At 41.0% G+C, this 26,714-nt stretch overlaps 2 protein-coding genes across 6 annotated transcripts in view; one reads left to right on the top strand and one right to left on the bottom strand.

The window, feature by feature from the left end:
* n4bp2.L (NEDD4 binding protein 2 L homeolog) overlaps positions 1-1,915 on the bottom strand; it is a 40,324-nt gene extending 38,409 nt beyond the window's left edge. Inside the window, exon 1 of one of the 2 annotated variants that reach the window (XM_018229201.2) lies at positions 1,776-1,915. The gene's annotated coding sequence lies outside the window, so the exon portion shown is untranslated. The other variant, XM_041588486.1, reaches the window with a different exon arrangement.
* A 314-nt stretch (positions 1,916-2,229) lies between these two features.
* pds5a.L (PDS5 cohesin associated factor A L homeolog) overlaps positions 2,230-26,714 on the top strand; it is a 73,173-nt gene continuing 48,688 nt past the window's right edge. For 3 of the 4 annotated variants that reach the window (XM_041588501.1, XM_041588497.1, XM_041588493.1), the window contains exons 1-6: positions 2,230-2,364; positions 2,629-2,788; positions 22,350-22,553; positions 22,864-22,950; positions 23,890-23,987; positions 26,461-26,587. In XM_041588501.1, the coding sequence (XP_041444435.1) occupies positions 2,675-2,788; positions 22,350-22,553; positions 22,864-22,950; positions 23,890-23,987; positions 26,461-26,587 (630 nt within the window). In that variant the 5' untranslated portion in view covers positions 2,230-2,364; positions 2,629-2,674. Of the gene's footprint in view, positions 2,365-2,603; positions 2,789-22,349; positions 22,554-22,863; positions 22,951-23,889; positions 23,988-26,460; positions 26,588-26,714 lie in introns of all 4 variants that reach the window. The other variant, XM_041588494.1, reaches the window with a different exon arrangement.

Below are 26,714 nucleotides of genomic sequence, written 5' to 3'. Positions count from 1 at the left end.
TAATTATCAACTCATTTAGATGCTGCAGACTGAACTGATTTCTGTGCAGCCATGTATCATGCATCTAAATGAATTGCTAATTAGCCATGCAGGCTGTGGATTTCATATGTGTTTTGTTTAAAAAGGGTGAGGTGGCAGCCCTAAGTGACAGGCAGAGCAGTGATGAGGGCAGGTACATTTTTTGAACATTTTGTGCGCTCTCCCGGGGGGGGGGGGGGGGTAATTTACCTAGGAAAACGATACCTTTTTTAAGTGTTCCACTCCTGGAACAAGATTTAGAGCTCTAAATACCAAAAAATTAAAAAGTTATATTTTTCATGATATAGGGATCTATACCAGAAAAATATTTTACCTTTTTTATGAGGTAAATACACAAAATAATACATGGACCCCCCCCCCCAAAAAAAAAATATATATTTCTGGAAAGTACAAGTGTCATCTCCCATAGTAGCCATTATAATCCAATAATTCAAATGTTTAAAAATGATTTATTTTTCCTGTGTAATAATAAAACAGTCGCTTGTACTTGATCCCAACTAAGATATAATTAATCCTTATTGGAAGCAAAACCAGCCTATTGGGTTTATTTAATGTTTATGTGATTTTCTAGTAGACTTAAGGTATGAAGATCCAAATTATGGAAAGATCCATTATCCGTAAAACTCCAGGTCCCAAGCACCTCGATCCCCCCCATCTGCACAGTTGAAGTCTCTGCAGCACACAGCCCACACTCCCCCTCCCTCTCACAAACTTGTAACAGTTTCTCTTCAGTACCTGAATGCTGCTCAAATTCCCCAGCACAGGAAGCAGTGGCAGATTGACAGCAGACACAGCCAATAGGAGTTAAGTTAGCTGCCAGTACAATGTGTGATGTCATATAAGGAAGAGGAAGTGAACACTGTAGTGTTTTTGGGGGTCAGTGACCCCCTCCCAGCACAGGGTCTGTGTGGAACTGAAGGATTAGTACAGGGACACTTCTGAGGTGAATATCTCTTGAACTGTACTTTTTCTGTTAACTATTTCTATGGAAAAGTTTGTTCTATTCATGTGAACTGTTAGATTTGTCATTTTGTTACAAAGGTGAACAACCCCTTTAATAACATTGGGATCAACCATCATTTTTACCGGCAAGGTGGCAACCCTACACTCAGTGATGTTACTGGTCCTTTAACGCTAGACACACATGAAAACCTCCTTGTGCTACACAGCTAAATGATTCAGCCCTCCATTGAATCCCAGCTGTATAGCCCATATATAGAAACATATGGGAGGAACCCTGCTTCAGCTTGGATAAAGGAAAATGTCCCAGATCATGATGATTCCCTTTTATCCAAGCTGAAGCAGGGTGCCTCCCATATGTTTCATCATGCATAAGAGACACTAGGGGCTTTGAAGGGGCTGCACAGTTTATGCTTTATAAAGAATTATTAAACCAGGGATATCCCAACCTGCAGCCCTCCAGGCCAGCTGCAACCTTTTTAAGAAAAGCTGCATTGTAAGAGGAAGCAGCTGCGGGCTGCTCTCACACGAAGTCTCACAACAAAGTCACAGCGCACCATTGGTGCAGTCTCTCTAGACCGCGGGCTCCTGCTCCTGGGCAGCCTGCGCCGCGTTACCGCCTACCTTACTAGTTGGACTGACTGAGGATTGATTCAATTGGGTTCGTTTTTGCACTGAGCCTCTGCCTGGGATGACACATGCACTGCAGCAGAAAATGATCTACCTCGCTCGGCGGGCAGCTTAACAGCAACTGAGACACAAAGATGATGACTCACCAGACGCGCGCTCTCCCCTCCCACCGCCGGAAGAAGTCAGGCAGCTCAATGCAGCGCGTCGGACGCCGTGACGTCAACTCTTCCTGCTCCGCCGCTCCGGAAACTGCCGAGAAAACCCGGAAGAAGCAAGGAAGATCCGAACAGCGCCGAGCCGCGGGACATCTTCCACTACTATCCGGGAAGGCGGAACAGGCAAGTAAAATCGGGACTGTCCCGCCAGATCCGGGACACTTGGGAGGTATGATTACTGTCTGAGGATTGATTCAATTGGGTTCGTTTTTGCACTGAGCCTCTGCCTGGGATGACACATGCACTTCAGCAGAAAATGATCTACCTCGCTCGGCGGGCAGCTTAACAGCAACTGAGACACAAAGATGAAGACTCTTGGATGACTCACCAGACGCGCGCTCTCCCCTCCCACCGCCGGAAGAAGTCAGGCAGCTCAATGCAGCGCGTCGTACGCCGTGACGTCAATTCCTCCTGCTCCGCCGCTCCGGAAACTGCCGAGAAAACCCAGAAGAAGCAAGGAAGATCCGAACAGCGCCGAGCCGCGGGACATCTTCACCTACTATCCGGGACGGCGGAACAGGCAAGTAAAATCGGGACTGTCCCGCCAGATCCGGGACACTTGGGAAGTATGCCGATCCCCCTTAATATTAGTCGGCCATTCTGTCGGCATGCGTGTTTCATGGATGTCCAGTTTTAAGGGGTGATGGGACGATCTAAGGAAGGTTACAGTGAAGTCCCAACTTTCCTTTGACTCTTTCTGCACACGGTTTATTTACAGGTAGGGAGAGACCCATTTAGCTGCTGATGTTTTTGTTTCAATGACTGTTTGGTTTGTGACCGACAGAGGCCGGTAAAGGACTTCGAAAGGAAAACAAGGAGGAGGCAACAGCATGGAATTCCCTACCCAGCCAAAGCTTGTGGATGGGAAAAGCATCATCTACCCACCTGGTGTTAAAGAGATAACAGATAAAATTTCCAATGATGAAGTGGTGAAACGGCTCAAGGTAAGCCTTCTCTCTTGCAATTGCCCCTCTCCTATGGTGGCCTTGTGGGTTACGGCTGCAAGTACTCGCTCGGGGGTCATTTATCAACACTGGGCAAATTTGCCCATGGGCGGTAACCCATGGCAACCAATCAAATTGCTGCATTCATTGTTCTACTTGCAGCCGGCTTTAAAAAGCTAATCACTGATTGGTTGCTATAGGTAACTGCCCATGGGCACATTTGCCCAGTGTTGATAAATGAGCCCCGCTGTGTTTCCGTTCTTACTTTTTTATTGTGGGAGACTGAGGACACCAGAAGACTGCATTGTTGACGTTGCGTGAGGTGGTTGGAGATCCTAAGCAGGAATTGAACTTGTGTTGGGTATTTATGGGGGCAGTCGGCAGATCATTGAGTTTCACATGCCTGCACAATATAAACAATAAGTGTCGGCTGTATTGTAAATGAAGTTCATGTCCATAAGCAAGTGTGTCAAACGGATTCCTTGGAGGCAACTGCTGTATGCTTTCTCCTCATTTGTAGGACCTTGTCTACTCTTCCAACTTTCAAAGGCTTTTCTCAATTTGTCATCTGTCTGCAGGACACTGTTATTTCGCAGTTGCCAGCTCTTTTTGGTGTTTTTGACAATATTTGTGGTAGGGATGTACCGAATCCACTATTTTGGATTCGGCTGAATCCTTTGCGAAAGATTCGGCTGGATACCAAACTGAATCCTAATTTGTATATGCAAATTAGAGGTGGGAAGGGGAAAACATTTTTACTTTTAACTTGTTTTGTGATAAAAAGTCATGCAATTTAACTCCCGCCCCTAATTTGCATATGAAAATTTGGATTCGGATTCAGTTCGGCCGAATCCTGCTGAAAAAGGCAGAATACCGAACCGAATCCTGGATTCGGTGCATCCCTAATTTGTGGTTATAATTCAGTGTGTGTGTATAAATATATATATATATATATATATATATATATATATATATATATATATATATATATATATATATATATATATATATATATATATATATATATATATATATATACATATATATATATATATATATATACATATATATATATATATATATATATATATACATATATATACATATATATATATATATATATATATATAATTTGTTTGGTGTGCCTGCACTCTGACGTTCAATAGTTGAAGGTGTGCGATATCAATTGGTGGATCACAGAAGAAAGTATCAGCACACTCTTCAATAGTGAATGAATGCTTTTTTATTATTTTAGCATTTTATCCAACGTTTATATATACACATAGACTCTCAGGACTTGCTGGAAGATTAATTCCGCAAGTCCTGTGAGTCCTGTGACTGCATTGCGTGTGTTATTTCTTAGCTCAGGCAACCAGGTATATACTTTTATATAATATATAATTGTATATGTGTTTGTGTGCAGCATCTGCAACTATTTCTTCACACACACTGCTACTTGTAAGAGATGTTTTGACCCTCTGTGTGTATGTGTGTGTACAGAGTAGTGTGTTTCTGTGGACCATTGCTTTTATTAAATTTTGGTTGATGGTGTAAAATGTTGTCTTTATTATGGCACAATTACTGGCTTTGCACACTGTTGAGGAGGAAGTTGAGCTATTTGTTTTAGCCAGATTTTCAACAGGTTGTTCAGGTTAGGGGAGAGATGCTTGAACACCTCAAATAATGCCACAGATTTTCTGATGGATTGCATTACACACATTACCTTAACCCAGTGGTCCCCACAAAGTGACATATGAGCAACATGTTGCTCATAAATCCCTTTGATGTTGCTCCTGGTGGCCTCAAAGCAGGTGCTTTTTTAAAGGAACAGTTCAGTGTGAAAATAAAAACTGGGTAAGTGGATAGGCTGTGCAAAATAAAAAATGTTTCTAATATAGTTAGTTAACCAAAAATGTAATGTATAAAGGCTGGAGTGACTGGATGTCTAACATAATAGCCAGAACACTCCTTCCTGGTTTTCAGCTCTATAACTTTGAGTTAGTCAGCGACTTGAAGGGATTCAATGAGTTTGCAATTGATCCTTAGCATTCAGCTCAGATTCAAAAGCAACAGATATGACCCATGTGGCCCCCCCCTCAAGTCTCTGATTGGTTACTGCCTGGTAACCAGGGTAACCAGTCAGTGTAAACCAAGAGAGCTGAAAAGCAGGAAGTAGTGTTCTGGCTATTAAACAGTCACTTCAGCCTTTATACATTACATTTTTGCCTAACTAACTATATTCAAAACATGTTTTATTTTGCACAGCCTATCTATTTACCTAGTTTTTATTTTTACACTGAGCAATTCCTTTAATTCCAGGCTTAGAGGCAAGTTTTGGTTGCATACATCTAGATGTACTGTCAAACAGAGCCTCCTGTAGACTGCCAGTCCACATAGGGGCTACCATATAGCCAATCACAGCCCTTATCTGGCAACCTCCAGGAACTCTTTTCTTGCTGGTGTTGCTCCCCAAATCTTTTTATATTTGAATGTTAATTTATACTTAACTAAAAAGATTTGCAGCTGTGTTTACAACACAGGCGTTTCTACTAGGGAGTGAATTTTTATGCAAACAACACTCATTTTTGTGTTAATTTTGTGCTTTTAAAGTGTGAAGTATCTTGTGGAAATCAAATGAGTAAAAACTCTAGTTAAATCCATTTTAATTCTAGGTCATTGCAAAAAAAAAAAAAAAAAATAATATCAGGGGGTTAAATGCTTTTGCAAGGCAGTGTAGTGGCTGTACAATTCAAACCAGCCACCCAGAAAGTACATTCTTTATAGTGGCAGTGCAACACCAATTTGTATTTAAATTCAAATGAAACCCTTTCATTTTTGTGTTACTATTTCTTTCAAAAGTCATTATTTTGCTGGTGTAAATTACAAATGCTGTTATTTTAGACTAAAAAACTTAACGTGGTATTCTCCATTTAATCAATGTAGAATTTCTTCTCCAGATTTATTTATGGAGACCTTAGTGAATCTTTAAAAAAAAAAAATAATATTGCTGAACCCCCTTTTTATGACAAGAAAAAAATTGTGTAAAACTCAAGAAAATGTAAAATCAGAGAAATGTATTATTTGTTATCTATTGGTGGTACCAAAGAACAGTTGTGTAAAGTGAGGGAAAATTTTAAATTAGGGTAGGTAAAATTGAGGGTTTACTGCGTGCTGCTTTGGCATTCATGGTACATGTGCCTAATATAAAGCAATGCTTTTTAAACTATGATTTCATGTTAGGGAAGTCAGAGTCAATTCCTTGCTTAAACCTTATTGAGACAAATTAAGAGATCAGATTACGATTTGCCATGAGCTCCGGCGGGATCGGTCGGGTCAAAATCCAACCTGACCGATCTCCGCCGGACGAAAGATCTCGGCACACGCCACACACGATCCGAAAATCGTACGAATCCTTGATTCGTACGATCGGATCTGTGTGTCTATGGCCACCTTTAGGCTTTAGTTCTCCTTTAAAGAAACCGTAACATCACAAAATGAAAGTGGTTTAAAGTAATCAAAATAAAATGCACTGGTGCCCTGCACTGGTAAAACTGATGTTTGCTTCCGAAGGACTACTATAGTTTATTTAAACAAACTGCTGTGTAGCCATGGGGGCAGCCATTCAACCACAGGAAACATAGTAGATAACAGATAAGCTATGCAGAATAAAATTGTATACTACTGTATACTAAACTAATTGTATACTGCCCCCATGGCTAAACATAATAAACTATAATAATTTCTAAAGCAGATACACCAGTTGTACCAGTGAGAGCAACACTACCCAATATTTGTTACTTGAAAGGAACAGTTTAGTGTAAAAATAAAAACTGGGTAAATATATAGGCTGTACAAAATAAAAATGTTTCTAATATAGTTAGTTAGCCAAAAATGTAATGTATAAAGGCTGGAGTGACTGGATGTCGAACAGAACACTGCTTCCTGCTTTTCAGCTCTCTAAGGGACATAACTGTTCATTGAGTTTGCAATTGATCCTTAGCATTCAACTCGTATTCAAAAGCAACATTTATGACCTATGTGGTCGGGTAACCAATCAGGGAAAACCAAGAGGGCTGCAAAGCAGGAAGTAGTGTTCTGGCTATTTCGTTACATATCCAGTCACTCCAGCCTCAATGCATTGCATTTTTGGCTAAATAACTATATTGAAACATTTTTTATTTTGTATACCCTATCTATTTACCCAGTTTTTGTTTTATATTGAACAATTCCTTTAAAAAAAAAAATCATTTTTTGATGTTACTGTACCTTTAAAGTGCCAGTCTTACGTACTTCTGCTCTGAAATTGTTCCTTTTCATGTTTGTATAGTAGTATGGCAGCAGGCATTGCACAAAAGCGAAGTCATACATTCCTAGATTAAGGGGCAGCCATCCATGGGGATGGTGGGATGGTGGAACCCACGCTAGCTTGGGGCAGCCTGAAGACCAGTTAGGGTGGAGAATATATTTTTGCTACCCTAAATACTTTTTGGGAGTGTGTTCTTGGAAGTATATCATTTTAACAGTGTCTCCACCCTGAAATTTTGACATCACTTCTGATGATGCAGGGTGCTGGGAGGGTTCGGAAGAGCATTTCTTCTGGCAGGTTTGGGTAGGGAACAATGTCACAGCCTATGCTGGTGCATGGGTCTGGTGTGGGACTACAAAAACAGACCTCTGCAGGACTCTACCTTGTGCCTCACCACCTAGCAGTTTGGATGGATGAATTTGGGTTGGTAGATGTCAGTAGAAGACTACTCGTCCAAGTGCATAATTCTTGCTCTCTCATGTTTTAGACTAGCACCTGTTTCCAGTGAGAAGCAATACTTAATGCTCTAGTTTGTACTTACATCCTTGACTGTTTCATGATTTCATACTTTGTTTAGAATATTTAGGGGGAAGGCCCTTTCCAGCACAATACTGCCCTATGCACAAAGTGAGGTCTCTGCAGAATGGGTTTGCAGAAACAGGAGGAAAAACTTGACTGGCCTGTACAGATCCCTTGACCAACTGAATACATCTGGGATGAAAACTGAACCAGGCTTGATCTTCCAGTATCCGTACCAAACCTCACTAATGCTTCTGGCCAAAGGGGACAAATCTTATTAACAGTGGTTACTTAGGTGTATATGCTTTATAAAAGCAATGTCTATGCCTTCAAAGAATCAATAGCAGCTCCCCATATTCTAATCTTGTTAGGCCATCTTTAAAGGAAGTTTAGTGTAAAAATAAAACAGAGTAAAATTATAGGCTGTGCAAAATAAAAAAACATTTTCAATATAGTTAGCCAAAATCAAATCTATAAATAGATGCCTAGTAGCTCGGACACTATTTCCTTCTTTGCATCTCTCTCTGTTTGTTGGTTAGTGACATAAAGGGAGGTGGTGTATGGAACCTAACTGTCCAGTGCATTTGCTTTTGATCCTGACATGACTGAATAGTTTTGACCCATGTGGCCCCCCTTTAAGTCACTGACTGACTCAGGTTAGAGAGATACAGGAGGAAGTTCACAATCAATTATGCAGAGTAGTTTTTGTGGTGCCATGTAATATCAATCTGCATTATTGGACTTTAGTGATTGTACACTCTTATAACTCTGGTTCTTTAATATAACTACCATCACCTGTATGCACTATAACTATATATATATTTGTTTTTCATTGTTTTCATACTTGTATATCATAAGCCTAGTAAATGTAATTCATGAAACTTAAAGGAGCTCTTCACCTTTGAGTTAACTTACCGTAAGTTAAGTATGATGTAGAGAGTGATATTCTGAGACAATTTGCAGTTGGTTTTCATTTTTTATTACTTGTGTTTTTTTAGTTATTTGGCTTTTTATTCAGCAGCTCTCCAGTTTGCAATTTCAGCAATCTGATTACTAGCGTCCAAATGACCCTAGCAACCATGCATTGCTTTGAATAAGAGACTGGAATATGAATAGGAGAGGGCCAGAATAGAAAGATAAATAATAAAAAGTGTCAATAACAATAAATTTATAGCCTTACAGAGCATTTGTTTTTAGCTGGAAAGAGCCAGACGAAAAAGGCAAAATAATTATAAAAAATATATAAAAAATAAATAATGAAGACCAAGTTAAAAGTTGATTCGAATTGGCAATACTATAGCATACCAAAAGTAAACTTTGAAGGTGAACCAGAGAGGCAGGCTAATGCATTTTTTTTTTTAAAATTAGCCCCCACCAGCGCTAGGCAACCTGTGTGAGTGCCACACTTAACTCATTATACACATGTGTGTGACATAAGCTTGTGATAAAAGAGGGAGAGCTCTCGCACACCCGGATAATGTAATTAATAGGCAATTAGCTTGGTGCTCAGTGATAGAGGCAACAGCGTGGCCCGAAATGTTGCATTTTCCGCATTAAAACATTTCTGCACGGGGATACCTGCAACAAAGGTTTTGTGTGCCGGTGTGTTTTTACATAAGCTTGTGAGGCACATCCATTGCACCTACAACAGATGGATGCACATAATGAGCAAGCAGGCACATTCACTCATTATGCATGTCTGCAATACAACATGGTCTCCTGCTGTTCAGTGTTAGGGCTCTTACACACGGCCGTTCCGACCTGCGCTCTCCTGCGTTCCGTTTGTTGGCGTTCAGCCGCAGGGGAGCGCAGGAATAGACGCAAGTAATGATTTGAAATGGGGCTGTACTCACTCAGGCGCGTGTAGGCGCCGAACGCAGGTTCAGACGCAACATGCTGCATTTTTCCTGCGTTCGGCGCCTACACGCGCCTGAGTGAGTACAGCCCCATTTCAAATCATTACTTGCGTCTATTCCTGCGCTCCCCTGCGGCTGAACGCCAACAAACGGAACGCAGGGGAGCGCAGGTCGGAACGGCCGTGTGTAAGAGCCCTAAAAATAAAAACTGGGTAAATAGATTCTATGTGCAAAATAAAAAATGTTTCTAATATAATTAGGCAAAAATGTAATGTATAAAGGCTGGAGTGACTGGATGTCTAACATAACACTACTTCCTGCTTTTCAGCTCTCTAACTCTTGAGTTAGTCAGTGACATTAAGGGGGGCCACATGGGACATAACTGTTTGCCTTTGAATCTGAGCTGAATGCTAAGGATCAATTGCAAACTCACTGAACAATTATGTCCCACATGGCCTCCCTTCAAGTCACTGACTAACTCAGAGTTAGAGAACTGAAAAGCAGGAAGTTCTGTTCTATTATGTTAGATCTCCAGTCTTTATACATTACATTTTTGACTAACTATATTAGAAATAATTTTTATTTTGCACAGCCTGTCTATTTACCCAGTTTTTAGTTTTACACTGAACTGTTCCTTAATTTTTTTTTTGTTTTTGTTATTCGAAGTTTTTATTGTTTTTCAACATGACAAGTAAAAAAGGATGCAATAAAGTATAACATATTCACAACTGCTAGTTTGTTCATGTCCATACATGTTACGCAATTCTTCACAAAGCAATTTCAATATCCGACCACAGCTCGTGGTCCCACAAGCGTAGGTCCGGATAACAGCATTGGTCTTAAAGGCTCTCATGAAGTAAAACCTGCCCTGCTCGAGATAGTTCAATGTAATACTATTCTCGCAGCTGGCTTGTAGGTGGGGAGGGAGAAACAGATGTTAGAAGAGGGGAAAAAAGGAAGGGGGGAAGAAAGGTTAAGAAGAGAGACAGATATCATAACTACAATGCATATTTACCAAATGACAGCTTAATTCCTACATTGTTCAAATAGTTCCAGAGTCAGGGGAATGAGACTCAGATTGGGTGTCCTCCAAGTATCGGGTCCACGGGTACCACTCCAGCTCCCCCTCATAGGTCCTGTCTAAAAGAATATTTCTGATGGATTCCATCGCGCGGATCCAGTTTACCTTGGTTATCAGTGATTGTAGACCGGGCAATTGTGGTCGTTTCCAATTAGCTGCTAGGAGAGATCTTGCTGCTGTCAGGATGTGTGTGGCTAATTTATGAGATAATTTAGAATTAATGTTCTCAATTTTCATACCCAGTAGAAATGTGTGTGGGGTTGCCGGGATAGTGCTATTGAGAATCTCAGAGAGCAGAGAGGCGATCATCGTCCAGAATTCCTGGGCTACTAAGCAGGTCCACCATGTATGTAGGAAGGATCCTTGTTCACCACATCCTCTAAAACATGTAGCATATTCCGGGTTGCCACTAAATTTACTTAGGCGTGTTGGGGTATAATACCAGCGATAGATGATTTTATATGCTCTTTCGCTGGAAAGACCCAGATCTGTTTCCCATTTAGTCATGTAAGGCTGGCGTATATCAGTGGTATCTGATGATATGTGGCTGTATAATGCGGATATCAGGTGTGTCGGGTACATGCGTTTGAAGCAGATTTTTTCAAAGTATGTCATAGGTTGGGTGTACCGAGATTTGGTTTCGGTCTCCACATAGTGTCTAATTTGTAAATAGCGAAAAAATTGTAGATGGGGAATGTTATGTTGCTCCTTAAGTTGTTTGAATGAGAGAGTAGATTGATCTGGACAGAAAACCGCTAGTGTGACCATGTTTACATCTATCCACGGCTTAAAATCTAGGGGGTGGCATCCCGGTAGAAAGGTCTTATTGCAAAATATTGTTCTATATCTAGTGTTACATGTGCTCAATTTCACCTTAAGGGCTATGGAGTCCCATAAATCCAGGGCTTGTTGCGAGGAGGGTAAGAGGCCCTTGGGGATGTCTCTATGCGCTCTAGGAATCCAAAATAGATGCGCTAATTGCATGGGTGCAGAGAAGTGATTTTCAATTATCTTCCAAGATTCCTCTGTAGGAGCATGTATGTGCACCATGGACTCTAATCTACTTGCCAAGTAGTATCGATATATATGTGGAACTCCCAAGACCCCCTATTGTTTTCGGTTTGGTCATAATCATCTACTTAATTCTGGGTCTCTTGCCTCCCCATATAAAGGTCGAAATAGCTTTTTGAAGCGAGAGAGCTGTTTTTTCAGGAAAGTTAATAGGTAGAACTCTGAAGAGATATAGAAGTCTGGGCAATAGAGTCATCGTCGCAGATGCAATTCTGCCGAACCAAGACAGGGAGTAGGTATGCCAGTTAGATAGATCTTTCGTAAGTTTATCTATTAGCGTTGGATAATTAGCTTTGTATAAAGATTTGTAAGACGGAGTGAGATTGATTCCCAAATATTCTAGGTGATCGCTTTCCCATTTATAGTCAAAGTTAAGCTGGAGTAGCTTCAGTTCTGACTCGGGCATTGTTAAGGGGAGAGCATGAGTCTTTGTAGAATTGATTTTATATCCTGAAATCAGCTGGAAGCATTCTAGGGTACGTAGCAGGTTAGGTAGTGAAGTTTGGGGAGAAGTAAGTGTAAGGAGAATGTCATCGGCAAATAAATTTATTTTATGTTCCTCATTTGACACATGGAATCCTTTGATATCTGGGTTTTGTCTAATAGCATTGGCCAGAGGCTCTAGAGATAATGCAAAGATTAATGGCGATAGGGGGCATCCTTGCCGTGTCCCTCCCTTGATCTCAATAGGTGTGGACAACAGGCCCTTGCTAAGCACCTGTGCGGAAGGGGAGTCATATAATTGCCTGAGCCCCGCAAGGAAAGATTGTGGTATGTCCAATTTTTTCGAGGACTGCAAACATATATCTCCAATCTACCCTGTCAAATGCCTTTTGTGCGTCTAGAGATAATAGAAGGGAGGAAGTGGGAATCCTATGCGCTATGCTTATCAAATCGATCACCGTGCGTATGCCATCTGCTGCCTGTCGCCCTGGTATAAACCCCACTTGGTCCCTGTGAACTAACTTGGGAAGTAGCAGAGCGAGTCTGTTGGCCAGTATTTTAGCGAACAACTTGATATCAGTATTTATTAATGAAATCGGTCTATAGCTGTCACAATTATAGGGGTCTTTTCCTGGTTTTAATATCATTGTTATGGTTGCCGATTGCATATGTTTTGTCAAGAGAGATCCATCTAGGAGCGATTGAAAGAGGTCTTTTAAGTGTGGGCCTAAAAGTGTGACAAATTTTTTGTAATACCTTGCTGTGTAGCCGTCAGGGCCTGGAGCTTTATTCGGTTTGGAAAGTTTAATTACATGCTCAATCTCCTCTTTTGCTATGGGTGCAGCTAACATGTCTTTGTCTTCTTTAGTGAGCTGAGGTGGGTTCCATGTAGACAAGAAGTCGGATTCTCGGGCTAGGTGGGCTTGTGGGGCCTTATCTGCGGAGTACAATTCCGTGTAGAAGTTACTAAACATATTGAGAATTCGTGTTGTGTCTCTCGTCACAGTCCCTTTATGAGTTCTAATGGCATGGATAGTTTGTGTAGTGTGGAGAGCTCTCAGTTTGCGTGCCAACATTGTATTATATTCATAGTAGTGGTATTTAGTTCTACGCATTGTGTAGGCAGCTTTATCTGAAAGCATTTGTATTAGGTTCGTCCTAAGTTCCTGTATGTCCCTGTATTTTTCCGGGGTTGGGAGTTTTTTATGTGCTGTGGCTACATCGTGGAGTTTTTGGGATAACTGTTTAATCTTCTCCGCCTTGGTTCGCTTTATTCGGGAAGCATGTTTAATCAAGATCCCTCTAATTACAGCTTTGTGGGCGTCCCAACTGATAGCGAGGGAAGTATCCGCTGGAGTGTTGTTGTGGAAGTAGTCTTTAATGGAATTGGATATCTCCATACAGATATCCCTATCCAGCAGTAAGGAGTCATTTAGTCTCCAGTTCCCTCCTCTTCTGATCTTGTCCCATCTTTTGAAAAGTGTTTCTACCATACAGTGGTCTGACCAAGTAATGTCGTGAATTTTAACCGCGTGGATATAGTGTAATAACGGAGGTTTGGTGAGGATGAAATCTATACGTGAATAGGTGGCATGAACAGAGGAGTAGTATGTATAGTCTATCGGGTGTTTCTCTCTCCAAACGTCCACTAGCGCCTCCTCTTTCAGGTGAGTGATAAGGTGTTTCGTGTCTCTATCGCCTGTGCTAGTTGGCTGTTTGTCCAAAATGTCCCGGGATCTATCTAAATTGTTATTCATGGTCGTGTTAAAATCACCCCCCACAATGACTCTGCCCTCCGAGATTTCAGATAATTTTTTTAAAAAAATTCTGAAAAAATTTTGTTTTGAGTTATTGGGGGCATAAACTGAAGCAAGCGTAGTCAGATGGTTCTGAAGGTGTCCCTTTAAGATGATGAATCGGCCATCGGGGTCTACATACTTCTGCATAAGTTGGAATTTTACCTGTTTAGCGATAAGAATGGCCACCCCTTTCGTTTTTGTGGTCGAATTTGCCAGGTAAATCTGGGGGTAGTATTTGGAAAGGTATTTGGGTGATGAAGTTCTACTGAAATGTGTCTCCTGCAGCAGCAAGACATCAAGCTTTAAATTGAAATAGTCAGAGAAGGCCATAGTGCGCTTTTGGGGCACATTGAGGCCATTAACATTGTGTGAGCCTACCTTCAGGTCAAATGAGCGGGGATCCGGGGGTACCCGTGCAGCCATCTTGGGAGAGTTTTGAGGGAGCAAGACGTCACCGTGATGATATGCTAATGATAAAGAAAAGAAAGGAAAAAATAAGTGAGGGAAAAACACTCAGTAAGAAGTGTTGAAGGCAAGGGGGAATGGAATTGTGATGGTAAAACAGTAAAGAAAAAGTGGTAGGTGAGGGAGAAAGGAAGAGGGGAGGGGGGAAAAACAGAAGTAAGAATGTAGTGATAGGTCAGAAAAGCGAGAGGGGAGAAGGAGGGGAAGATAGGCAATAAAAAAAAATTAAAAAAAACACACAAAACGAAGTACACGTCAATCGACGTATAATCTTCCAAAAAGGGAAGATTGGTGAAGGTTCCTAAAATAAAAAAAAGGAAAAAAAAAAAAAAGGGGGGGGAGGGCAGTTTTGTTGCACCTCTCTAGGAAACCTTCAATAGGGGGGGGTCACGGAGTGGAGTCTAAAAGGGAAGCCAGTCCGCGCAGCCCACCCCATAATAAAGCTATCTATACCCTATATCCAAACGGTAGGATAGTTTAACACATATGATGTTGAGGATTAGCAGATTCAATTTGTAACTAACTGGGAAACACGTAAGCTATGTCAACTGTAACTAAAGTACGTCCACAAGAGATTCAACAGTTCCCCATAGTTGTATGAGCTCAACTGTTCAGAAGGTACCAAGGCATGGGAACATCAGAAAGCCTTAGGTAAAGTTGTTTCAAGGCCCAACTAAAAAGCTGAATGGACCGACAGTAGATTAACTTTAGGCATCTCAGGCAGAGAATGTCAGAGTCTTTAGTACGGTAACGAGCAACTCAGGGGGCACTCAGTTTCCCATCTGCCGAGTCCGGGGGCCCAGAGCCCAGCTTTTATCTGACCTCAATGTATAATTGGAAGTGGTATATGGGCCACCTTAGTGTAGCTGTGGTCAGGCATTAGCAATAAGCTAAAGGTTTGGTGCAATGGGTAAAACATCCTCCAATAATCGTCTCATGAAATCCTCAACCTCACTGCAAAGCGGACTCAGTCTCCGGCTATGCCAGAGTATCCTGCTCCCTAGGATCCTGTGGCTCCGTCTCCGAGAAATCCATTGGAGGATCTTGAAGATAAGGCAGTGCCTCCTCAATTTCTCTAGGATGTTTAACGGTATATGTAAGGCCATTATGTTGATACGTGAGTTTAAAGGGGAACCCCCATCTGTAAGGGATGCCTTTTTGTCTCAGCACTTCTGTCAAAGGTTTGAGGTCTTTCCGCTTTTGCAATGTTGAGGAAGCTAAGTCAGCGTAAATTTTTGGAAATACGCCATCAAGCTCCATGTGCGCGGTTCGGGACGCCTTCAAGATAGCCTCCTTGGTCTGAAAATAGTGAAATCGCACTATCACATCTCTGGGCGGCATATTCGGGTGTGGTCTAGCACGAAGGGCTCTATGGGCTCTATCCAGTAGATGATATTTGTCGTCAACTCCTGGCAATAGAGCTTTAAAAAATTTCGGTAAAAAAGTGTCCAAATGTACCGTTTCCGGAATGTCTCGAAAGCGTAAGTTGTTTCTTCTTGTGCGATTCTCCAGGTCCTCATGAGCATCCTGGAGGTCTCGCAATTGTGTCTGTAGATCCTGAATCAGAGTCTCCATGTTAGACGTGGATTCCTGGACAGAGTCATGAGCTTGTTCCAACACCTGAACTCTATTGTCCAGTGTTGCAATGTCAGATTTAACATCTGTAAGCAAATTCCGTATTTCGTTTTGGATCTCTTTCTTGAATCCCAGGAGGAGAGCTTTGAGTTCATTTATATCTTTTTTAGTGCAGGGTGAATCAGAATCAAGTTCCACAGGTGGGCTTGAGTTTTTGGCAGTTTTGGTAGACCTGCTTTTGAAAAAATCAGACGCACCATCAGGAGGGTTAACTGTTTGTTGCTGTCTTCTGCTCGTCATAGTGAACCAATGATAGGTGGTGAGAGTCTTTTGGGAGGTTCGGAATATGTCCCAAGTGAGATGATCAAATCTTGGTGGAGGTTAGCGTGGACAACAAGTTTGGCCCCCACTAAGCTTGTCCGAGATCCCTGCCGTGGCAGCCAGTCGGAATAGTGGCTCTAGTTATGATCAGCCCAATGTACGAGCCGTGTGTGTCTGTATGACTGTTGATCAAATCGTCAAGCAGGCTGAAAAGACTTGGAGAATTGTCGGTACCTCCGTGAGACTCAATTTAACCCCTCAACAGAGGGAGACCGGAGTGGCAGGGTGATGCGTACTTCGCCTTATTAGTCTCCACCTCACGAATTCCGTATTTCGTTTTGGATCTCTTTCTTGAATCCCAGGAGGAGAGCTTTGAGTTCATTTATATCTTTTTTAGTGCAGGGTGAATCAGAATCAAGTTCCACAGGTGGGCTTGAGTTTTTGGCAGTTTTGGTAGACCTGCTTTTGAAAAAATCAGACGCACCATCAGGAGGGTTAACTGTTTGTTGCTGTCTTCTGCTCGTCATAGTGAACCAATGATAGGTGGTGAGAGTCTTTTGGGAGGTTCGGAATATGTCCCAAGTGAGATGATCAAATCTTGGTGGAGGTTAGCGTGGACAACAAGTTTGGCCCCCACTAAGCTTGTCCGAGATCCCTGCCGTGGCAGCCAGTCGGAATAGTGGCTCTAGTTATGATCAGCCCAATGTACGAGCCGTGTGTGTCTGTATGACTGTTGATCAAATCGTCAAGCAGGCTGAAAAGACTTGGAGAATTGTCGGTACCTCCGTGAGACTCAATTTAACCCCTCAACAGAGGGAGACCGGAGTGGCAGGGTGATGCGTACTTCGCCTTATTAGTCTCCACCTCAGCTGTACAAAGTGACACTTGAGAGGGGGGTTAGCCAAAGCAATGACTTTATAACCAGGTGCTGGTAAGGTAATAAAAGCGTGCAGGGTGTGTTGCTTCGTCTCAACTAAGAGGTGCTAGGCTGTGGCCCTTAGATGTTGGCGAGCTTAATGGCTCCCTTGCTGACTTCTGGAGGCTCCCGGTGCTCAGTTATGTGGGGAGGTTCAAGGGCCTAACGCGCCGCATCGCAGGGGGATGCCACGGTATCCACGTGGTCGGAGCGCCTGGGCCGCGTTCGCCGTATCACAGTACACCGGCAGTAAAGTTAGTTAGCAGGCGGCGCTTACCACCCGTTCCGGATCGCGTGGAGATAGTCGGCCAGCGTGTCACAGTGGAGGAGTCGGCTATGCGTGCCGCACTGAGAAATGGCTGCTGCGTTCTGCTCCCTTCCTTAATTTTTTTTTAACAACCTATTCTATTAACCCACACCTCTGGTTGGGGAAACAAATTCAGGTGGCAGGTGCTCTTTAATTATAGGTTTAGAGGAGCTTTGAGGGAATGAAATGCCTCATCCACATATTGAACAACTGTTTAGCAAAGCCAGGTGATTTCTGATACTGATTTCACTGCTTTATTGTGCATGCAGATGCCAAATGATAAACTAAACTTCATAGCTAGACATTACCCACACCCGCATCTTGCAAATAACTAGGGATGCACCGAATATAGGATTCAGGCTTTTTCAGCAGGATTAGGATTCTGCTCAATCCTTTTGCCTGGTCGAACTGAAATACGAATCCGAATTTGTAGATGCAAGTTAGGGGCGGGAAGGGAAATCGCATGACTTTTGTCACTACAAGAAAAGTAACACATTTTTCCCCCACTTTTTCCATTCCCTCCCGGGATTAGGCCGAATCGAAACAATTCTTACAGACAACATATTATTCTTGAAAGATTATTCCTTATTTAGCTCAGCACCCTTGATTAATTCTCAGGGGCATGCGAACATTTAAGTTCATATATTATGTTTTGGACTTGAACTGGTTCTTTTTATACTGAAAGATGTGATGTGATTTTATGTTAAAAACAATTTTCCAAATGCGTTAATTCCTAACCACCATAAAGTCATACAAATGTAATATTTTAAGGGGGTTATTTATTTTTTAACAGTTGAATCTTCGAGCTTTCTGAGCTTTTTTTAGACTTGGTTTTTTTTTTTTGAGCAAAACCCACCGAAAAAAACATTCTGAAGGCTATTAACATCTTCAAATGGTTCAAGGGATCTCTGCCATTGACTTCTACATGACCTTGACAGGTTTAAGAAGTTTGTCTTTTAAATCCTCTAATTTTTCTTTTTTTTTCTTTTTTTTTTTTTAACAAGAAAAATTGATTTTTGCCAAAAATCATGTTGAAAACTCTGATTTTTTTTGTGGAAAAAACAACTCGACCTTTGATAAATAACCCCCTAAATGTCTGCTCTGGTTCTTGGTTTGTCCTTGTCTAAGCTTTAAGTCAAATAGCCAGTTCTTTGGCACTTGTTACTATTTGGAATCCTCACTTTCTTCTGCTAAACCGGTTCTGTTTGTATAGTAAATTAGGTAAATACAGGGATTCCAGACTAGAGATACTGCTCTATGAGGAACACAAATAGTGGATGAGAGGATTCAGCCTTATTGGGAGTGTACATTTGAGACACATTTGGGGATGGATGCTTATTTGCTGTGTGATGTATATTTGTGACACATGTATTTATAAAAACACTTACTTATGGAAGGCAATTAGTGTAGAATCAGGGATAAGCGCTTATTCCCTGCTGGCCTAGATGATTAAATGTATCTGCTGCTCTGGCTCAGCAGCTTATGGGTGCTCTGCCTAAAAACTATAGGCTTATTTATTTGCCATCAGTGGTAGAAAAGCTTTTGGAGGGGTTTTTAGGGATACGATGCTTAAATACATTGCAAAAGGCAATACTAAAGAGTTTGTGACATCATGGTTTTATGTACAATCGATCTTGCCACTGGATTCTGTAGTGCATGAGATCTTCTTAAGTCTTGCCTAAGCATTTGATACAGTACCACACAGTAGGTTACTGATTAATCTAACAAATATTGGCCTGGAATGTAAAATTTGTACTTGGATAGAGAACTGGCTAAAGGATAGATTGGAGAGAGTGGTGGAACATTTTTTAATTAGACCAGTGTGTCAGGCGGCCTATCGGCTCCTAGCGGGAGTAGTCAGGACCAAGGAAGCTCTAGGGGTCAAAGTCCAAGTTGTGGTACAAATAGGATCAGGCAAAATCATAATCAAAGTCCAGGCAGAACAATATCAAAGTCGAGGTTTAGGCAGGGTCAAAAGTCCAGGAATCAATATAACCGGATTTATCACCCAGGAATGTTCAAAACAAAACCTACAATCGGCCATCGAACCGGTGTCCTTGGGTCCTTTTATTTTGAATTTCGTGCCGGGCGTGTGACGCCGGCGTCGGCCCACGTGGTTCATGGGCGCCGCCATCTTGGATGTGGTGCCGCCGGAGATGGGAGCAACATCGGGCGCTCCTTACACAGTGTTGTTGGTGAGGTACCACGGGGTGCTTTGTCCTTGGTCCTTTGCATTTTAATAATTTTATTAATGACCTTAAGTTGGACATTGTAAATACTGTCTCTATTGATGATATTAAATTGTGCAAAACTGCAAGTAAATAAGATTCAGTGGTGATGAATTCAAGGCTATGCAATGGTAGAAACAAGGTAAATGCGAGGTATATACTTAATGGTTGTGTGTTTGGGGGCTTCCTGCATTTACTCTAGGCAGTGTCATTCTGTGGCTACTAAAGCATGTAAAGTTCTGTCTTGCTTTTAAAAAGGGCATTAACTAGAGGGATGAAAATATAATTTTGCCTCTTTATAGATCACTTGTAAGGTCTTGCCTTGAGTATGCAGTACAATTTGGGCCACAATCCTTAGAAAGGATTTTAATGAGCTAGAAATAATGCAGAGAGATGTGCAACTAAACTGGTAAGAAGAATGGAACAATTGAACTATGAAGAAACACTGTCAAGGTTGGGGTTGCTTTGTCAGGAGAGAAGGCATCTTCAAGCGGACATGATTACTCACTCAAGTACATTTGAGGACGTTCGAGAAATCTGGGGGTGGACCTTTTTCACATAGAAAAGAACAAGAGGCCACCCCATCACACTGATGAACTGCATTTGAAGTAGTGAAACTGGTTCTTTGTGGTGAGGGCAGTGAGTTTGGTGAATGCTTTGCCTTCAGTTTCTATTAATGCATTGAAGAGAGGCTTGGTGACTATTCTGACAGTTATAATAGGGTATTGTGATCTTTAGTACTACCTACAGTTTAGTTTAGGTATGTGTATATGTTGTTTTATATATGTAACTGTATTGGTTGGGAGGTTTTGGGGTTTTCTGGATCTTTTCATAATTTGGATTTCAATACTTAAAATTAAATTAAACATTAACTAAACCCAATAGGATTCATTTACTTCTAATAAGGATGAATAAGTTGCTGTTTTATCATTACTGAGAAAAAGAAAATCATTTTTAAAAGTCTGAATGATTTGATTAAAATGGAGTCTATAGTAGACTGCCTTCCTAAAATTTGGAGCTTTCGGATCCCATACATGTGTAGACCACTGAACGTGGCCCCTACATGTAATGGGGATCTGAGTGAAAAACACAGAATTCAGCTTCTAAACAGTACACTTTTCAGGGATTCCTAATAAACTGCGTTCCCTGCTTTTTAGCGTGAGTCTGAACATGCCTCTAATTCCTAATTATGGGATTTTATTTCCTGCAGTAGGAAAAGGCTATTAAAATGAGGCGCAACACTGGTTCTAAACCAATTTTTGCAGAGTTGAAATTAGTGTGATGGATGAACTTTCACAAAAGCTGATAGAGGAGGGAAATTAAACCGAGAGCTGAGCTGCTGAATCTAAAACTCTGCCGAGAGAGAGAAAAAATCGAATAAGAAACCCTCCCTCTCATCCACACTCCCTCTGCTTTTACAGTTAAATAGGTAATTGCTTAAAGGAACAGTAACATCCAAAAAATGTTTTCAAGTAAAATATACTGTTAACCGCATTGGTAAAACAGGTGTGTTTGCTTTAGAAATGCTTCTATAGTTAATATTAAAACACACTAGTTTTACCTGTGCAGGGTTACAGGACATCATATGTTAATTACTTTAAAACAATTTCATTATTTGGTGGTACTGTTTTTTTTTTCTTACCTGTTATTCATATTGTATTTAACTAGCTTTTTGAATTAATATTTCTTGGTTTGTCTCTCGTACAACAATAGAAAGTAAGCCCTAGGCATTGATTACTACGCATGGGGTGTGTATCTTAGCACTCTTATTTTTAAGGTATTTTTATATGATTGACATAAGTTTGTTCACAAACAAAATGTAGAAATTGTTTATTTTATAATGACTTCTATATGTGACTATAATACTACACACAGAGTCAGGGTTTACAGCCTCCTTATCACAGTGCTGCTGCTTTCTTTCATGTTCAGGTATGTGACTAAACAATAACAATCCCCTGCTCCTCCGCACTGCAAAACTGCACCACTCTGTGCTGCTCCTTTTTTAAATAGTGGTTTTAACTTATTTTGGCTTACTTAATTTTATGTGGCCCTTGCCTGCCTGCCTTCCCTGTGCCAGGTCTGCTTGCAAGATTAACCTTTTAACCCCCAGAGCTGGAGTAGATCATTAGTGCAGGAAAAGTCAAGTCTGAGCAGTGGGTGAGAGGAGATTTTCATAAAGAGGAGGTTTTTATTTTTTGCAGGAGTGGGTGTGAGATGGAAGGCTGAAAGCAGTAGTACTCGCCCCCTACAGGAAGTAGTATCCTTCTCCATATGAAAAACAATATGATTTACTAATTTGTCGGTTTACATCAGTCATTTTTTGACTAATAGGTATTATTTCCATCAAAGTAGAGATATAAGCAAAAAACTAGAGGTGTCACTATAACTTTGAGGATTTAGTTTGAACAGGGGCTTGGATTCGGACAAATGGTGGTGTCAAGTCTCAATGTGCCATCTTTCTTCCAAATGTGAAGCTTTTTTACTGTGGCCATATCTGATTATTCATTGTGGGCAAAAACATAGGAATTGTGGGAGCAGTCAAGTCGCATTTGTATATGCTTGTAATTACGTCTAGTTTAAAATTGCATTTCTCAGGCTGATATCTGTTGTTTGTACATGATTAAAACCATTCTACAAAGTATTAATAATTTAATAAATAAAATTGTTTTACAGATGGTGGTTAAAACGTATATGGATATGGACCAAGATTCCGAAGAAGAGAAACAGCAATATCTCCCTCTAGCCTTGCATCTTTCATCTGAATTCTTCCTCAGGAATCCAAACAAAGATGTTCGTCTACTTGTTGCCTGTTGCTTGGCTGATATTTTCAGGATATATGCCCCAGAAGCACCCTACACCTCTCATGATAAATTAAAGGTATAGTCGACAAGCAAAATATCTTTCCATAATGAGCATCATGATCCACATGTATATAAGCATGTCCATAATCAAGCAACTATTATTTGACAACAGCCTATTGGTCCATGTATGCGCCCAAGATCATTTACTTTCTAATTAGTCATTTGGACTGTTAATTGGGGTCCAATGACCAGACTAGGCAGGGGAATTTGTTTTAAAGAACTATCTTGATCTTTCCTTCTCCTTGGATGTTCCTTTGATGAACTTTGCGTTTGCCATTTGTTTCTAGCAAGGAACAAATCTTAAAATTGTTTTCTTGCCTTAACAGGAGATTTTCTTATTCATAACAAGACAACTAAAAGGTCTGGAAGATACAAAGAGCCCGCAGTTCAACAGATATTTTTACCTGCTAGAGGTAAGTTCTGCATTTTTTCTAAATTAGACCCTTAAAGGAAGATTTGTACACCCTCCAATGTCATTCTCACATGCGTATGAATAAAGCCGAAGATTGATGTTAACAGTGTCAAACTCCGGATTTGTCCTTGATCAGCGCTCCGCAGCGGTTTGTGAGTTTTGTCCTTAAAGGAGGAGAAAAGGTTAAAATTAAGTAAGCTTTATCAGAAAGGTCTATATAAATACACCAGTAAACGCCCTAAAGTAATGCTGCTCTGAGTCCTCTGTCAAAAGAAACACTGCATTTCTTTCCTTCTATTGTGTCCACATGGGCTTCTGTATCAGACTTCCTGTTTTCAGTATAAACCTCCAGGACTAGGGCTTGAGCATGCTCAGTTTGCTTCCCTCTCCCTTTTCCCCCCTCCCTCCTCCCCTCCTTGTTGTAATCTGAGCCCAGAGCTATGAGTAAGCAGGGAGAGACGCAGGAAGTGAAGTCACACCAAGCTAATATGGAAGCTGCTATCCTAAACAAACAGAGAGAGCTTCTAGAGCTGTTTACTCAGGTATGGTAAAGCATTCTGCAGAATAAATAGTGTTCTAGCTTTCCCTATTGTGGTTATTCTATTGGCAATAAACTGCTTCGGTGGCTTTCCTTCTCCTTTAAAAGTGGATGAAGTACTACCGAGTGACAGAAACACTACATCTAGCCACTGTCCCACTCAGGGGTTCAACTATATATAACATGCTGTGGCATCCGTTAAACTTTGTGTTACACTTAAACATCACCCCTTTTAGCCCCATGTGTCATCATATGCCAACCAGCATCAGCTCCTTGCTGCAGGAAAACTTTTTTTTAGGAACTTTTCCTATCATGATATTTTTTTAGTTCCAATTGGAATTCAGTATTAATATTGTTGGTTATTATACTGTATGTTTGTGACGGTTTTTTCTTTCCATTTAGAACTTAGCCTGGGTTAAATCGTACAATATTTGCTTTGAGTTGGAAGACTGCAATGAAATATTTATTCAACTTTTTAAAACTCTTTTCTCTGTTATCAAGTAAGTTTTTCATTGTACTTAAAATATATTGCTTCTATTATACAGCTCTAATTCCTATGCTGTAACGTGTACCTGAAAAATATGAATGTATATCTGTTATGGTGATTGAATTAGGGTTTGAGGCTAAAATGTTAAAATGATTGCCATTTGTACTGCTTACATGGACAAATGTATTTTCCTGGCCAGGGAAATAACTAACGGAGCACCATGATGTCATTGTACCTTATTTCCAGGCATTCCCCACCCCTCGCGTTGTTTTCCCTTTAATCACAAGCTTATTTAAGAAAAATGGGACAGAATAGTCACAGTTGTGTTTTTTTGCAAAAAATACACCACGCAAACGGAAAAAACTAAATTCTTTTCTTTTTCAATGAGGCTGAAAATCTTTTTTTAAAGGGGTTGTTCAGCTTTAAATGAACCTTTTTAGTATGATGTAGAGAGTGATATTCTGAGACAATTTGCAGTTGGTTTTTATTTGTGGTTTTATGATTTTAGTTTTTCATTCAGCGAGCGAGTTTGCAATTTAAGCAATCTGGTTGCTGCGGTACAAATTACCCTAGTAACCATGAATTGATTTGAATAAGAGACTGTAATATGAATAGGAGAGAACCTGAATAGAAAGGTGAGTAATAAAAAGTAGCACTAACTATAAATGTGTAACTTTACCAAGCATTTGTTTTTAGATGGGGTCAGTGACCCCCATTCGGTTAATAGTGCTGCTCCAGATTTTTTTTTTTATATTCAGTTTTGAAATGTGACATTGGGCTAGACATATTGTCAGTTTCCCAGCTGCCCCCTGTCATGTGACTTGTGCTCTGATAAACTTCAGTCACTCTTTACTGCTGTACTGCAAGTTGGAGTGATATCACCCCTCGGGGCGGGGGCAGCCTAAGAAAAGAACAATGGGAAGGTAACCAGATAGCAGCTTCCTAACACAAGATAACCGCTGCCTGGTAGATCTAAGAACAACACTCAATAGTGTAAGCAAAGTCCCACTGAGACAGAGAAATAACAGCCTGCCAGAAAGTAGTTCCATCCTAAAGTGCAGGCACAAGTCACATGACTGGGGCAGCTGGGAAAATGATATGTCTAGCCCAGGGGTAGGCAACCCGCGGCTCCGGAGCCTCATGCGGCTCTTTATATTGCTTGCTGTGGCTCGGTCTTGCGGCTTTGTCTGTCACTTAGTCTATACAGTCCTCACACCTGCTGGCAGGGGCGGACTGGAGGGCCCGGGGCCCACTGGGACTACTGTGCAGGGCCCCGCTACCTACTGTTAGGCGAAGCACTGCTCGGCATACTTGCCCAGGCGGCGCATCGCACATGCGCAAAGATCACTAGACGTGCATGCGCAAACGGCGCGAAAAATAATTCTTTTTTTTTTTTTTTTAACTGTTTGGGAGAGGGGGTCCCACTAGGGTCAGGGCCCACTGGGTATCTTCCCGGTGTCCCGCCGGGCCAGTCCGACACTGCCTGCTGGTGGCTTCTTGAGTGTGCGGTACAATAAGCTAACGGTTAGCATACTGCGGTCGCACACTCAGGAAGCCGCTAGCAGGTGGGAGGGCTGTATAGACATCCCAGGAGTGACAGGCAAGACCAAGCCGCAGCAAGATGATTCATCATGTTCCTTACCGCGGTCACACACTCAAGACAAGAGAGGGAAGGTCAGGATGGAGCTTCAGAAACAGAAGTCACATTAAACAGACGAGAACACTAGCATTTAATAGGGCTATTCAGTGTTTAATTTATTTCGAAGTAGGCCTACACATACACACTGCACTTCTGTTTGTTATATTCTGTTGTTGTAAAAGTTACAATTAAAAAAGTTTGAAACTTTTAAAAGTTTATAAGCTGTATTATGTTTTGCGGCTCCAGACTATTTTTCTTTAGTGGAAGAGGGGGCAAAATGGCTCTTTTGATAGTAAAGGTTGCTGACCTCTGGTCTAGCCCTATGTCAGATTTCAAAATTGAATATAAAACAATCTGTTTGCTCTTTTGAGAATTGAATTTGTGCAGAATTCTGCTGTACCAGCTCTATTAAAGTTGTTTTTAGAGCTTTTTCTGGTGAATGTTGAAACTTTAAAAATTATTTCAAATAAACACAATGAAATATACTAATGTTGAGCAGAAGGTTTTTAAAAAGTAGCTAACGGGTAAGCTGGCAGCTAATTAGAAGTGAAAACTCTGAAAATTGTGACTATTGGGGTGAACTATCTCGTTTTATTACATTATCGGTAAAGCTTAGCAGCCATGCACTTTCCTAAACTGTAGTGTATCTTAAAATTAATTTACAAGCACTGGATTAATATGATTTGTGCTTTTTTTGGTAAAAATGAATGATTACACTTGGAAGGCCACAATTCTAGCTTCCCCTGCGCCTTATTGGTGACAATGTACTCGTTTTGTATTTTGAAATTTATAGAACATCTGATCTTGTGTTTACTTTCTCAATCTAAATCCCTCTCTTTTTATTTAGCAACAGCCACAATCAGAAGGTTCAGATGCACATGCTGGATTTAATGAGCTCCATTACAATGGAGGGGGATGGTGTAACGCAAGAACAGCTTGATTCTATTCTCATTAATTTGATCCCAGCACATAAGGTCAGTAGAGTTTGATCTAAGTTAATGTGTTAAATTGTCTTTATTTATTTTTTTGTTTTGTTCCATGTTCTTGCCTCTGTATTTTGTCATATTCAAATACACATGTAATGGTTTATATGCCGTGTAA

The sequence above is a fragment of the Xenopus laevis genome, chromosome 1L, assembly GCF_017654675.1.
Source record: "Xenopus laevis strain J_2021 chromosome 1L, Xenopus_laevis_v10.1, whole genome shotgun sequence".
Classification (NCBI taxonomy): domain Eukaryota; kingdom Metazoa; phylum Chordata; class Amphibia; order Anura; family Pipidae; genus Xenopus; species Xenopus laevis.
This window is presented reverse-complemented; position numbering and strand designations above follow the sequence as displayed.